Here is a 14,271-nt window from a genome sequence, read left to right as displayed (position 1 = left end):
ATTTTTTTTTTTAAAAATGAAATTGGGAAAAAAAATAACACTACTAATGTGCTCTACTTTCAAGAATATAAATATATAAGAAATCACAGAGTTAAAACAATTTACTGTTAATGTTTAGTTTAAGCATGTTATACTTGTTTAAAAAAATTTTTTTTAAGTTTGGTTTTTAAAAGTTACAGCTGGTGTGGCTTGCTGATTGAATGCTGACCTATGCACCAGAAGGTCATGGTTTGATTCCTAGTCAGGGCACATGCCTGGGTTTTGGACTCAATCCCCAATAGGGGGCGTGCAGAAGGTAGCCAATCAATGATTCTCTCATCATTGATGTTTTATCACTCTCTCCCTCTCCATTCCTCGCTCTAAAATCAATTAAAAAAACCTGCGAATCACATTACAAAAGTTATCACTGCAGAGTAGCTTCTGAACATTTAATCAAGTTTATTCAGGATCAAAAAGGTAATAAAATGTGAGGCCAAATTACTTAAATGATTAAAATAATCTATAATCTAACACATTAAAATGATCCAATAATCAGAATGATCTAAAAATTATAATATAAATTTAAAATCTCATGTATACCTGTTTTTCAAGAAAGCATATCTATTGCCATGTTATTCATCAGATAATAAGCTATACCTGTTATCACCAATACACTATCATCTAGAAGTTCCAAGTATATTTCGTTTTTATAGAATTTCATAAAATTTTAAAGAAAAGATCATCCTGGAGAATCCCTGACATACATTCTATTCCACACTCTCCAATTAATACTTATACTTCATGTTTTGAAGCCTTGAAACTTGCACATTGTAAGTTGTTATAGGACTCTTGGTGGTTAGCTAGTATTTGTAATGCTTTTAAAACTAACTTCTCTCAAAAGCCATTATGTCTCACAACTCTCCTCCCAATACCAGAGGGCAAAGAATATCACTATTTATCTATCTACTTATGTCTAAATTTACTAACCCTCCCCTAACCCATTTTACCCCAAACTATAAATGGGAGCTCCCTGACAACAAATTATCTTATCAAGATACCTACCCCAATTCACTACCTATCCTACAAAAAGATGTGCATATTCCCCAAATCACATCAAATTAACAAATTGGCAAGCAAACCATTATATTTTATCAATCTGCTCACTATAGTGCATTTCTTAGTATGGCACTAGGCAAAAAATACTAAGTTCTTGTTCTGGATCTGTCACAAACCAAACTAAGTCACTTAAATTCTAGGACCTCAACTGCAATACTAGTGCAATGGCAGAATGACTCTATGTCCTGATCTGCACAGTACAATCCCAGTTTATACCTCATAATTATTAAAATACCCTCATTATTACACCCTCAGAGCCTTCCTGCAAGCCTCTGGCTCCATTTTTGCCAACCAATCAATACATAACCTTGTTTTATGTGTTTCTGTATAATGATCCTGTACTTAATATACACTGTTAATCATTAACATGGAATTCAGTCACAACTACACTAAAACTCATCCCTGAATGAAATTTATCTAAGAAACTTAATTTTCTCCTTAAGGTATGTCACAGCCCTCTGCCCTCTTGCACTTAAAACATGAGACAGCACTTCAGCACTATGTCTGAAGGCCATTTTAAATAGCAAAATCAATAAGCACAAAAATGCAAAATATGTGGCACTAAAAAAGGATTGCAAAGACACTTGTTTATAGTATGAGAGCTGAAATGAGAAGTCAAGAGCATCACCTTTCTGGACCTCAGGTAGTAGTACAGTGTGTGTTTCAGGCAACTCAAAATTTTTGCCACTAAGCATGTCTTCAAATGACTGTGAAAACACCACAAGTATTGATGCTGGGTCACAAATAAATTTTAGCAAGTAGGTGCATTTGCAAATGCAGAATCCATAAATAATGATGATCAACTCCAATTGTTCTTACCAATTTAAGTCCTGTAAAAAGATACTTGACTTCTTGATTGATAAAACAGCTAAGCTGAAGCTGATTTTCTTTTCCTTTAGTGACTTCTTCTTCTTCAGATTCTGTGCATCTCATGCTTTCCAAAGTAAGATAAGGAAAATGGCTAATGCTATTAAAATTAATAGTATCATTCATTAGCATTTAAAACATTTTGGTCTTCCAATAGAGATTTCAACATATTTTAAAATGCTAATTCACTTACCAACAATATTCAGTAATGAATGTAAGAAAAGGATAAACATTAAACAAACGTAAGTTGCTATTTACACGGTCTTAAAATGGTCTTAATAACCAAAAGATACATAAAGAGAAATATTTTCTAAGTTTCTACCCATCAGCTAGAAAATAATAATTCCCTAAATTCATGTTTTATGAATTGGTTCAATCTCATGTATATAACTGATGCACTCTATTGCATACAATTAAAAATTCCCTTTGAGGCAAATTAATGAAGTTGACTATGTTAAAGATGTTCATAAGAAAAAAATAATGAATATCCTTAAAGTATATACACTTATCTAACCTTTAAGATCACTCCAATGGGTATACTTCTCCAAATTTCCTATTTCCATGACATGTTTTAGACATAAAAACCTCTAAAGAATTTTCCTTCCATCCCACCCACCACTCCAATCAGCCAAGGTATTTATAGCAATTCACTTCATACACTTCTATTAAGTTCTGAGTAGTTTATACATATCTTGGCTCATAAGGATACGTAGTTTCAAACTCAACTCCAAAGTATTGGTCAATTAAACTTTTCTTTTTAGAAGGTGTCACTGCTGATGCAGATGAAGAATCTGTCTGCAAAAATTAAAATCATGTATTTATTAATACATACTACCTTCCACACAATCCAGTTTAGTAATATATATGTAAGTTTTTTAAAATGTAATCCCTTTCTACACAATCCTTCTACTGCTCAAAAAATATTGCCAAAATCTTGATGCACAATATCAATTAAGTTTAATACAATACATTGAATTCAAGTGTCAAATGCAAGCTTCCAAATTCCAACTATAGATTGACCATGTAAAATATTTAAGTACATGTCTATCTGTTAAGATGAATTTATTTCAAGCCTTTAGGGTAGGGATGAATCAAAGTACAATGAAGATCTGTAATCACAAATATATTTCAACTAGAAGCCCAGTGCGCATGATTCTGCTTGCCTCAGCTGGCCACCCTGCCTATCGCCACTTGTAGCTCGTGCCCCACCCTCTGCTGCTCGTAGCTCTCCACAGCAAGTAGCTCTCCACAGCGAGTAGCTCTCCACAGCAAGTAGCTCGAGTAGCTCATACACTGCCCGCTGTGAGAGCCACTGCTCGTTTGGTCATGACTCTGTTATGGCATCACGACCACAGGCCTTTTATGATATAGATTACCTCTTTTACAGAATCATCCTCTATGGCTTCCAATTTCTGTTGCAATACTCGCATCATTTGTATCCAACATTCATTAGCATCCTGTAATTTTTAGAATGACATAGTAAGTAATCCTGGCTGTGACAGTGTTTGGTCTATAGAATCCTCCCAAAATAATTCGTATTCTTAGGGAAGAAGAAAGCTACTTTTTTCTTTAAAAATGTTAAGCCAAAGTCAATATTTTATGATCTTCAAAACAACAAAAATTCCAAAATATTTTTTTGCAGTCATTCAAGACATGTTTACTGAATTCCTAATTATGCTAAACATTGTTTGAGACACTAGGAATACATAGCAGTAAATAAAATAAAGTTCAAATGGGAAACACAGATAAAAAATATATAACACACATTTAAGTTCAGAGAAGGGTTATAAGGGGGTGGGGGGGGCGGAGTAATACAGGAGCAAAAAATGATTGATGCAAGGAAAGCGTGCTATTTCAATACGACAGTCAAAGAAAGTCTCTCTGATGCCCTGACATTGGAGTCATGAGACCTGAAGGTAAGGAGCAAAGTCATGCACTGAGAGCCAAAGGGAACAAGAGCTAAGGCCCTGCAGAACAAGGGTACATGGAGGGTTTAAAAAGTAGCAAGGAAGCCCTGTTGGTGTGGTCAGTGGTTGAGCGTCGAACCATGAACCAGGAAGTCGCGCAGTTGGATTCCTGGTTAGGGCATATGTCTGGGTTGTGGGCTCAATCAATCCCCAGTAGGGGGCGTGCAGGAGGCAGCCAATCAATGATTCTCTCTCATCATTGATATTTCTCTCTCTGTAATCAATAAAAACATACTTTAAAAAAAAATAGCAAGGAGGCCAATACCTGGAGAGAAGCAAGGAAGACAGTGGCATCTGATGAGTTCAGAAAGGTAGCCAGAGGCTAGATTATTTAGGATTTATATTATTTAGGGATAGAAAATCACTAGGAAGCACTGAACACGGGACCAACATAATCTTATTTACATTTTAAAAGGCCTCTGGGGACTATATGGAGAAATATTGCAAAGAAACAAAAAAAGAGCAAGAGGATCAGTTAACAGAATATTGCATCACACCAGGCAAGACATAATAGAAATAGATGACTTATATTTGTATTTCCAAATATATTTCAATAAGTGTAAGTGTAGGAAACCTAAGATTTACACTTATAAAATGAAAACCAAGAACCTTGACCTGATTACCTGTTGAAGATACTGTCCTTGTTCGCCCTTCTCTGCAAACTGTGGAAAAGCCATGTGCAAAAATTGCAGTAGAATAATAGGTGGAATACTAGAAGAAGTTTTATCCATGGAATCAAACAAATCTCTAAGAGCTTAAAAACAAAGCAACAGTACCTTAGTAAGAGTGGCATATTTAACACATGCTACTGTAAATTAAATTTCAATTGCTATAAACAAAAAACTGCTTAATAACAATAACTTTTATGTACATCTATTCCGTTTGCAATTGTTAGATTCCTAATAAGAAAAAGATTGGTTTTCAAATCTTAATGAACTCACCAGAATTTACACTGCAGTCACTAGCTATAAACAACTTCTGAGCCCTGCCCCTCTCTCCTTGCCAGCTGCTGTTTTCCCAAACAAAGCAGGGTATATATTAATTCGATACAAATACATATAACTTCTGTCTAGAGATCAAACAGGTATAATGTTACTGTTCTGCCACTATGCCGTTATCAAGCCATCAGGCCTTCACTCCTGACTCACTTCCCTTTACTTGGTTCCCATCTACTGAAATCCTGAATATTGAAATCTGGCTCTTTAAACAACATTACTTCCTAACTGTACTGAACAACTTAAAAAAACAAACTAATTTTCCTTCTTCAAAATCTTTCCTGTTTATCCCCTCTCAACATCATGAATCCCATAGTCATGAACTCAGCCCTGGCTTCTGGAGGTCAGAATACTTTTCCTTTGCTGATTTCCTATCTATCACTTTGTCCTTACTTCATGTACAGCAAAACTCTAATCTAGCTTATCTTGACTTGTTAATTAAAATCTGAATGTTATCTATTATTGTTATAGAAACTGAAACCCAGTAAATACTACATTTCAGCACATAGCAAGCGCTCAATAAAATATTCCTGAATAAATCAATTAAACATAATGCTTAAAAAGCCGTTGTGGCTGTGTTTGAGCATTGACCTATGAACCAAGAGGTCACAGTTTCATTCTTAGTCCCGGCACATGCCCTGGTTGCAAGCTCAATCTCTGATAAGGGGCATGCAGGAGGCAGCCAATCGATGATTCTCTCTAATCATTGATGTTTCTCTCTCTCTTCCTCTCCATTCCTCTCTAAAATCAATAAATATATTTTTTTGGAGGGAGGGCTGAAATTTAAGCATCACTACTAAGCTATTTTTAAAATAAAAAATTCTAAACTGTAATAACACTTTAAAGCACACACTGCTAAAAAAAGATGGTTTAAGATTTAATATGTACTATGAAGAAATTATTTAATATATATCATCTCAAAATATTTCCTTTGTTTGAAAAAAGGTCAAAAATACACTATACATTAAAAGCGACTAATGAGCCCTCATCGCTTTGGCTCAGTGGTTAGAGCATTGGCCCGCAGACTGAAGGGTCGCGGGTTCGATTCTGGTGAAGGGCACATACCTCAGTTGCAGGCTCGATCCCTGGCACCCACCATGGCGCATGCAGGAGGCAACCAATCAATGTCTCTCTCACATTTATGTTTCTTTCTCTCTGTCTCTCCCCCTCCCTTCCACTCTCTCTAAAAATCAATGAAAAAAATATCCTCAGGAGGTTTAACCAAAAAAATAAATAAAAGAGACTAATGAGATATAACAACTAAATGTAATGTATACTCTAAACTGGCTCCTGAAGCAAAAAAGAAAAACAACTTTACAATGGGCAATACTGGGTCAATTGGCAAAAGTTAAATAAAGTCTGTATTTTAGAATATTATATCAGTGCTAAACTCCCAGATTTTAAAAACCATCCTGTAGTTATGAATGTCTTTATTGTTTGGAAATAGGTACTGAAACATATATATTTGTTATATATATATGCCTAAGCGACAGTTATGACCAGATGACCCGACAACCAGACAACTGGCTGGTAGCTATGACACGCACTGACCACCAGGGGGCAGCTCCTGCATTGTGTCTGCCCCCTGGTGGTCAGTGCACTCCCACAGCCAACCTCCCACAGTCCCTCCCCACCAGCTGGCCAGCCCCAATCAGGACTGGGTGAGACAGCCCCGATGGGCCCTCATCACTGGCCAGGCCGAGGGACTCCACCCATGCACGAATTCGTGCCCCAGCCTCTAGTTCAGGAATAAAAGACATGATATGTGCAATAATGTGTGCAACTTACTCTAAGAAAAAAAGAATACGCATTATAGACAATAATAAACCAGACGCGACAAAAAATTAGTAATTGGTGAATTCTTGCAACTTTTCTGTAAATTTAAATTTAGTTCAAAATAAAAAAGTTTAAAAAGTCAAGAAGCAAAAAGTAAAGAACAGTATTTTTCATCTCATCAATACTATAAGCCTCCTATCTATATATATAAAAAGAGGTAATATGCAAATTAGGCCGGGACGCTGTAATGGGCCACGACGGGACAGGAGGAGTTGCATGCGCAGGTGAGGCCCAGAGTGGAGAGGAAACAGAGACAGGGGGGCCTGACCGAACCTGCGTGGTGGCTCCGGTGGCCCAGAGCGGACACAGGTTGGGGGGTGGGGGGGCCTGGAGCAGAAGTAAGGTGCAGGTCCCAGCTGCCCGTGGCGCCCGTCCGGCCTGACTCCCCTGGTGGCCCACGGGGTGCCTCCTCGTGTGATTTCAATCGTGCACTGGGACTCTAGTATATGATAATGGACAAGTTGCTGAAATTCTGAGTTACTCTTAGATACCAAGTACATAAGCCATCAAAGGTGATCATATTTTCTCATTACAAACTTCATTTCAAAAAACAAATCTACTTTTAGGAAAGAGGTTAGAGGAAATCTCTCTAACTCCAAAAGACCCAAAAGAACTTACTGTTAATAGTATTAAAAATTAAGGGTTAATCATAATGAGATACTACTTCACACACCTAGAATGGCTATAATCAAGACAAAAAAATATCAAGCATTATGAAGAATGATAGCAAGCAATATCAAGAATGCAGAGAAACTGGAACCCTCATACATGCTGAAAGGAATGTTAAATGATGCTGTTGCTTTGGAAAAGTCTGGCAGTTCCTCAAAAGGTTAAGTATAGTTACCATATAACCCAGTAATTACACTCCTAGAGATTTACCCAAAATGACAACATGTCCACACAAAAACTTATACACAGAATGTTCCACAATTTTTGTAAAAGTCAAAAAGTAGAAACCATCCAAATGTCATTCAATGATGAAAGGATAAATAAAATATGGTATATCCAATCAATGGAACCTTATTCAGCAATAAAAAGGAATGAAGTACTGATACATGCTATAATGTGGATGAACCTTGAAATCATTCTAAGTGAAAGCAGTCAAAAAAGAGCATATATTGTGTAATTCCATTTATATCAAAAGTCCAGAATAGATAAATCTACAGAGACTGTAGCTAATTAGTGGCTGCATAGTGCTGGAAGTCGTGAACAGAAAACAGGGTGACTACTAAAAGCTAGAGTTTCTTTTGGAGTGATGAAAATGTTCTAAAATTGATTTTGGTGTTGGCTGCACAACTCTGTAAATATACTAAAAAGCAATGAATTGTACACTTTAAATGGGTGAATTGTATAGTATATGAATATCTCAATAAAGTGGTTACAAAAAAAAAGTATGCCTATAAAACCCCTATTAACCTAGCTCAGTGATGGCGAACCTATGACACGCGTGTCAGAGGTGACACGTGAACTCATTTTTTTGGTTGATTTTTCTTTGTTAAATGGCATTTAAATATATAAAATAAATATCAAAAATATAAATCTTTGTTTTACTATGGTTGCAAATATCAAAAAATTTCTATATGTGACACGGCACCAGAGTTAAGTTAGGGTTTTTCAAAATGCTGACACACCGAGCTCAAAAGGTTCGCCATCAGTGACCTAGCCCAATGATTTAAGAGGGTATCCATTTTGCCTTGCTCGATGTGACTCTGTTGGATGAGTATTGTCCCATGCACCTAAAGGTCACCGTCACCTGCTAAATTCCTGGTCAGGGCACATTTCTGAGTTGTGGGTTGGTTCCCCAGTTAGGGGGTGGGGCGTGTAGGAGGCAGCCTATTGATGTTTCTCTAACGCATTGATATTTCTCTCTCTCGCTCTCCCTCTCTCTAAAATCAATAAAAAAACAAACAAAAAAACAAGAGGGTACTCATTTTGTCAAGTTGTCCCAAAATGAGACAGGGGGATACATGGCCTCATGTAAGGAAGAAATAAGTTATTTCTATCATTTAAGAATTTCCATGTCTCCTCATTCCTCATACACCACTTCCTTACACTAATACCCACCAGGATTCTCTTTTATAATGATCACATCAACTATAATAAAACCTATCCCTGGATATCCCTAAAGCTATATTATACTAATAAACCTAAAGCCAAAATTATAATTTAATCCAAAGATTGGTTTCCAAAAAATTCTCATATCACTGGCTTATAATTTGGATGATAAAATAAATCCCCAGATGTTTACAGTAAGTAGACCAATTTTAATGAGGTAATGCTTTAGAAAACACATTTTGTAAATTGAAAGGCACTAAACAAACTGTGAGTAAAAATAACATTTACTGAATATTATACTCTCTCTTAAAAAATATAAATTTTTAAGATACTGACCTGCAGTAATATATTGTGCTGAAGCCATTTCCCCTGAAGCTCTCAAGGCACCAGCATACCTAGGGACATTAAGAAAGAATTAAATAATTAGGATTCAATTCATTCTCAAACTCAAATGGGAAGAAACCAGTTAAAAGGACTTATTATGACACACTCAACTGCAAGTTTCTCAGAGTTGCTCCCACCTTTCTATTTTCATCTCTCTGGTCTTGTTCCTTTAAGCCTTATATGAGCAAAAACGGAGTACCAAAAAAAGGGGAATTTAAATGAATAAAGTCACTTTAAATTCTTTCCCCTTGTCCAGCTCATCTATACCAAACATTTTCTGAAAAGTGTAAAACAAAAAGCATAAATTAACTGTCTATGACGAAGAAAATAAAACTTCAAAATAATGAAGAAAAAAGACATTAGATCAAAATCATTAAATCAAAACCAATTTACCTATATTCAAAACTAAGTCACTTAAATTTCAAGTCAGTTTGCTCACCTATAAAATGAGGGGTTTCTATTAAATGATTTCTAAATGCACTTTCAGCTCTAAATTGTTACCTTATAGTAGTACAAAAAACTGGCTTTCCAAAGGAAATATTCAAACCACAGTATTTACTAACACATTATCTTTTATGACAAAAGATCAGAAATTATCATTCAGATAATATTCAAACATTAGGGTTAGGAGAGAAATTGCATATTCACTATGATCAAAACTATGCTTACTTAATATATATCTACTATAACGAAAAAGAGTGATATCACCCAAGACTGGCAAGAATCTGGAGCAACCAGAACTACTGACACAATCAATAATATGGATGACTCTCAGAAACTATGCTCGAGTGAACTAAGTCAAAACAAAACAAAAGCAAAAAAAAAAGTACATTCTGTGCATTTAAGGTTCAGAATGCACGATGGTAGAAGGGGATGAGGACAGAATGGAAAAGACATAAGAAAACTTTATAGGATGGTGAAAATGGTCTATAATTTCATTGTAAAATAGGTTATAGAGAATTTGCATTTATCAAAACTGATCACACTGAACATTTAAAATGCATGCCTTTCACTAGATTTTTTTAAATTGAAATATAATCTACAACAAAAACTCTATGCTTATGTAAGTAGAAAGGTCACAGAAAATATCGTTAAATTATATTCAACTGAATAGTTTAGTTTTTTCTTTTTTTCATTTATTTAGATCTGTTGGAAACAGAGAATAGAAATATCACACGTTAATTTAATACTATCCCCTAAAAACTCTCACTATTACAGGAAAACATAGTTCCTACTTAAGATAAAACTATCTAATAAGCCAAATAACATTAATAATGAACTTTACAAATAAAAACTGTTAGAAAATAGAGAGGAACTGACAGAAATACTAAAGGGTTTAAAAGATAGGAATACTGAGTTTTACAGACAAAAGAACCAAGAGTCTTTGTCAAGTCAATAAATAAAAATTTAATTATGATATAAAAAATTTAAATTTAATTAAGTTAGCTTAATGTCTATTATACTTTATCACCTACAAAAAGAGGTTGTCCTAACTTTTCTATCTGTGAAATATTCAGAACAAGCAATCATACCTCAGATCAACCTAAACATTCATGAACAGAAAAAGACTGAATAACTATTTGGTAACATATACATAAATGGTATATTATATAGCACGAACATGAATGAACTACAACTATAAATACACACCATGGATAAACCAAACATAATGAGCTAGACTCAAATAAACACAATATACCAGTATATGTTTTTGTTCATAAACAGTTCAAATTAGTCAAGTAAGTCAGGTTAGTATTAACAACTTTAGAAAGAAGGTTGGAGTAATGATTAGGAAGGGATAGATCAGGGGGTTTAGGGAGTGCTAACAGGGTTCTGTTTATTTGTATTGGTTACATGGATGTGTTCATTCTGGGATAATTCATCTGTATACTTTTCTGGATATTATAATTCAATAATTAAAAATAAACTTTGGGCCAGAAATAAGAGATTTTATAGTATTATTTTTAAAAAATATCTAAACAGCATTTTCTAATTATTTATATGTACAATAGAGGCCCGATGCACGAAATTCATGCAAGAGTAGGCCTTCCTTTCCCCAGCTGCCAGCACCAGCTTCCCTGTGGCACCCAGGACCCGGGCTTCCCTCCAGCCGCAGGCAGGCACTCGGGATAGGGCTTCTCTCGAAGCCCCAGCTTCATCCGGGAGGTTGTCTGGAAGGACATCTGGTCTAATTAGCATATTACACTTTTATTATCCTATATAATAAAGAGCTAATATGCAAATGGTCATCACGCCCTCGTGCCTGAATTGCTCAGACACTCAACACTGGGGAGAAAGGAATGGGGACCAGCCAGGCACAACTGAGCTCACGAGAGAGAATGGAGACCAGCCAGGCACAACTGAGCTCACGAGAGAGGATGGAGACCAGCCAGGCTACGGCCTGGGAGAGGGACAAGCCGCACGTCCCACAGTTCCAGGCACCAGCGGCTGCGGCCCAGGAAAGGGACAAGCTGCCCGCCCCGCGGTCCCGGGTGCCTGGGGCTGCAGCCTGGGCGAAGCCACCTGCCCACGGTCCCCTGCAGCTGCGGCCGGCCCGGGCAAAGCTGGCTCGGGTCCCGGGTGCCTGAAATCAGCCAGAGGAGGGAATCCTGGGTCCCACGTGCGGGGCGAGACAGAGGTGGTTAGGGGAGATCAGGACAGTAGGGGAGCAGTTAGGGGCGATTAGGCTGGTAGGGGAGCACTTAGGGGCAATCAGGCAGGCAGAGGTGGTTAAGGGCGATCAGGCAGGCAGAGGGGTTAGGGGTGACCAGGCAGGCAGGCAGGCGGGCAATTAGGAGCCAGCGGTCCTGGATTGTGAGAGGCAGTCGGACATCCCCCAAAGGGTACCAGAATGGAGAGGGTGCAGGCCGGGCTGAGGGATACCTCCCTCCCCGCCCTGCGCACCGGGCCTGTAGTTATAGATATAAATAAGTGACTCAGGCATGCAACTTAAGAAGTTAGAAAACAGTAAAACAAGCAAAATAAATTAAATAAATAAATAAATAAAGTAAAACAAGCCTAAAAAAGTAGAAGAAATTAATACAAACAAAAAGTAGGATGAATCAGACAATTGAAATAATTGAGTGAATAAATCTAATAGCTGATTCTGTGAAAAACAGAATACATTAGCCTCTGGCAAAATAAAGGGAGGAAAAGAAAATATTTAACAAATAAAATGGAACCTCAGTTCTCAAACTTAATTTGTTCTGGAAGGCTGTTCAAGAAGTGATTTGTTCAAAAACTGAATCATTTTTTCCCATTAGAAAAATCCATTCCAGACCTCAAAACCACAAAGTACAAAAATATTCACAGCACAGTTTTCTGAGATGTTAACAATTCGAGGTTTAGTGGTAAAGTGATTCATACTTCCCACTCTCTCCTTTGTCACCCAAGAGACTGGTTACTGATCATACAGGTATCAGCATGAAGGGGTTGTCGGGTAGAGAACCGAAATTCTGTCTGACTACCAAGACTTTTTCATTGAACAACTTGATCGAGAACGGAATTATTTGAGGTGGGAGACTGCGAGAACCGAGGTTTGACTTAAATAAAAATGGGGGGGGCTGAACCGGTTTGGCTCAGTAGATAGAGCGTTGGCCTGCGGACTCAGGGGTCCCAGGTTCGATTCCGGTCAAGGGCATGTACCTGGGTTGCGGGCACATCCCCACTAGGGGGCGTGCAGGAGGCAGCTGATTGATGTTTCTCTCTCATCGATGTTTCTGGCTCTCTATCCCTCTCCCTTCTTCTCTGTAAAAAATCAATAAAATATATTTTTTAAAAAAAATGGGGGAAAACACCCTTATGCTAAAATAGTTTAAAGACATAAGGACAAATTCGTAGTAAAACATAAATTACCAAAACTGACTCTAAAAGACACAAAAAGAGCCCTAACGGGTTTGGCTCAGTGGATAGAGCGTCGGCCTGCGGACTGAAGGGTCCCAGGTTCGATTCCCATCAAGGGCATGTACTCTGGTTGCGGACACATCCCCAGTAGGGGGTGTGCAGGAGGCAGCTGATCGATGTTTCTCTCTCATCGATGTTTCTAACTCTCAATTCCTCTCCCTTCCTCTCTGTAAAAAGTCAATAAAATATATTTTTTTAAAAATAATAATAATAAATAAAAGACACAAAAAGTATACATTGAATATGAAGAAGAGAAGGTTAGATCCAGCCAATTTTTTTTAAAATATATTTTACTGATTTTTTACAGAGAGAAAGGGAGAGGGATAAGAGCTAGAAACATCGATCAGCTGCCTCCTGCACACTCCCTACTGGGTATGTGCCCGAAACCAAGGTACATGCCCTTGACCGGAATCGAACCTGGGACCCTTGAGTCCACAGGCTGACGCTCTATCCACTGAGCCAAACCGGTTAGGGCAGATCCAGCCAATTTTATGAGTAAATTCTATGAAGAAAATATCATTCTTACACATATTTAAAAATGTGTGGAGAAATAACTGTTATTTCTGTTTTGATGGGAAAAGGGAGTAGAAAGAAAGTACATTCAAGAAAAATAGACTGGATTGATTGAAGAGGCAGTAAGGGCCAAGAAAATCTGGTTGCTTGATGTAAATTGTAATGTGGGAGTTCTAAAACAGTGGAGAAATAACTAGGCCTCTGAAGAAAAATAAGTAATATTTCCCATCAAAACAGTTCTGAAACAGTACCTGTTTACTTGATCATCATTCTCAATTTGATTGTAAGTGCCTAAAGACAGGTAATGTGTGTTGTTCACTGATAATACATCAGTTGCACTCTAGGCAACTTCATATAAATATGTGACAAGTATTCACTTCAGAGAAATATAGAAAACCTTCAGTTACTCTCAGGTTTCTGTGTATCCCTACTTTCTCTTCTCTAATGCTCAGTTCTGTGAAAGCATTTCACAAGCCACTAAGGAAATAAAAAAATTAACATTCATGAAGCTAGGAATCCAAATTGCAGTTTAGAATTGTATCATACATTAAGAACTGCAATGTATATATCAAGACAGTTGTAATAAATTGTCAGAAGATATATATTATATATTTAATCCTCATGTGACAATATGTTTTTTATTGATTTTTTTTAGA

The 14,271-nt window shown here is 37.0% G+C and overlaps 1 protein-coding gene across 2 annotated transcripts in view; it reads right to left on the bottom strand.

The window, feature by feature from the left end:
- USP14 (ubiquitin specific peptidase 14 (tRNA-guanine transglycosylase)) overlaps positions 1–14,271 on the bottom strand; it is a 39,059-nt gene that overhangs the window by 14,161 nt on the left and 10,627 nt on the right. For both annotated transcript variants that reach the window (XM_014535946.1, XM_005861608.2), the window contains 5 exons: positions 9,152–9,210; positions 4,553–4,683; positions 3,339–3,419; positions 2,672–2,757; positions 1,915–2,029 (listed from right to left, as the gene is read on the bottom strand). In XM_014535946.1, the coding sequence (XP_014391432.1) occupies positions 1,915–2,029; positions 2,672–2,757; positions 3,339–3,419; positions 4,553–4,683; positions 9,152–9,210 (472 nt within the window). The remainder of the gene's footprint in view (positions 1–1,914; positions 2,030–2,671; positions 2,758–3,338; positions 3,420–4,552; positions 4,684–9,151; positions 9,211–14,271) is intronic.

This window comes from Myotis brandtii, unplaced genomic scaffold, assembly GCF_000412655.1.
Source record: "Myotis brandtii unplaced genomic scaffold, ASM41265v1 scaffold154, whole genome shotgun sequence".
Taxonomy (NCBI): domain Eukaryota; kingdom Metazoa; phylum Chordata; class Mammalia; order Chiroptera; family Vespertilionidae; genus Myotis; species Myotis brandtii.
Note: the sequence above shows the minus strand (reverse complement) of the source record. Positions and strands in the feature narration are given on the sequence as shown.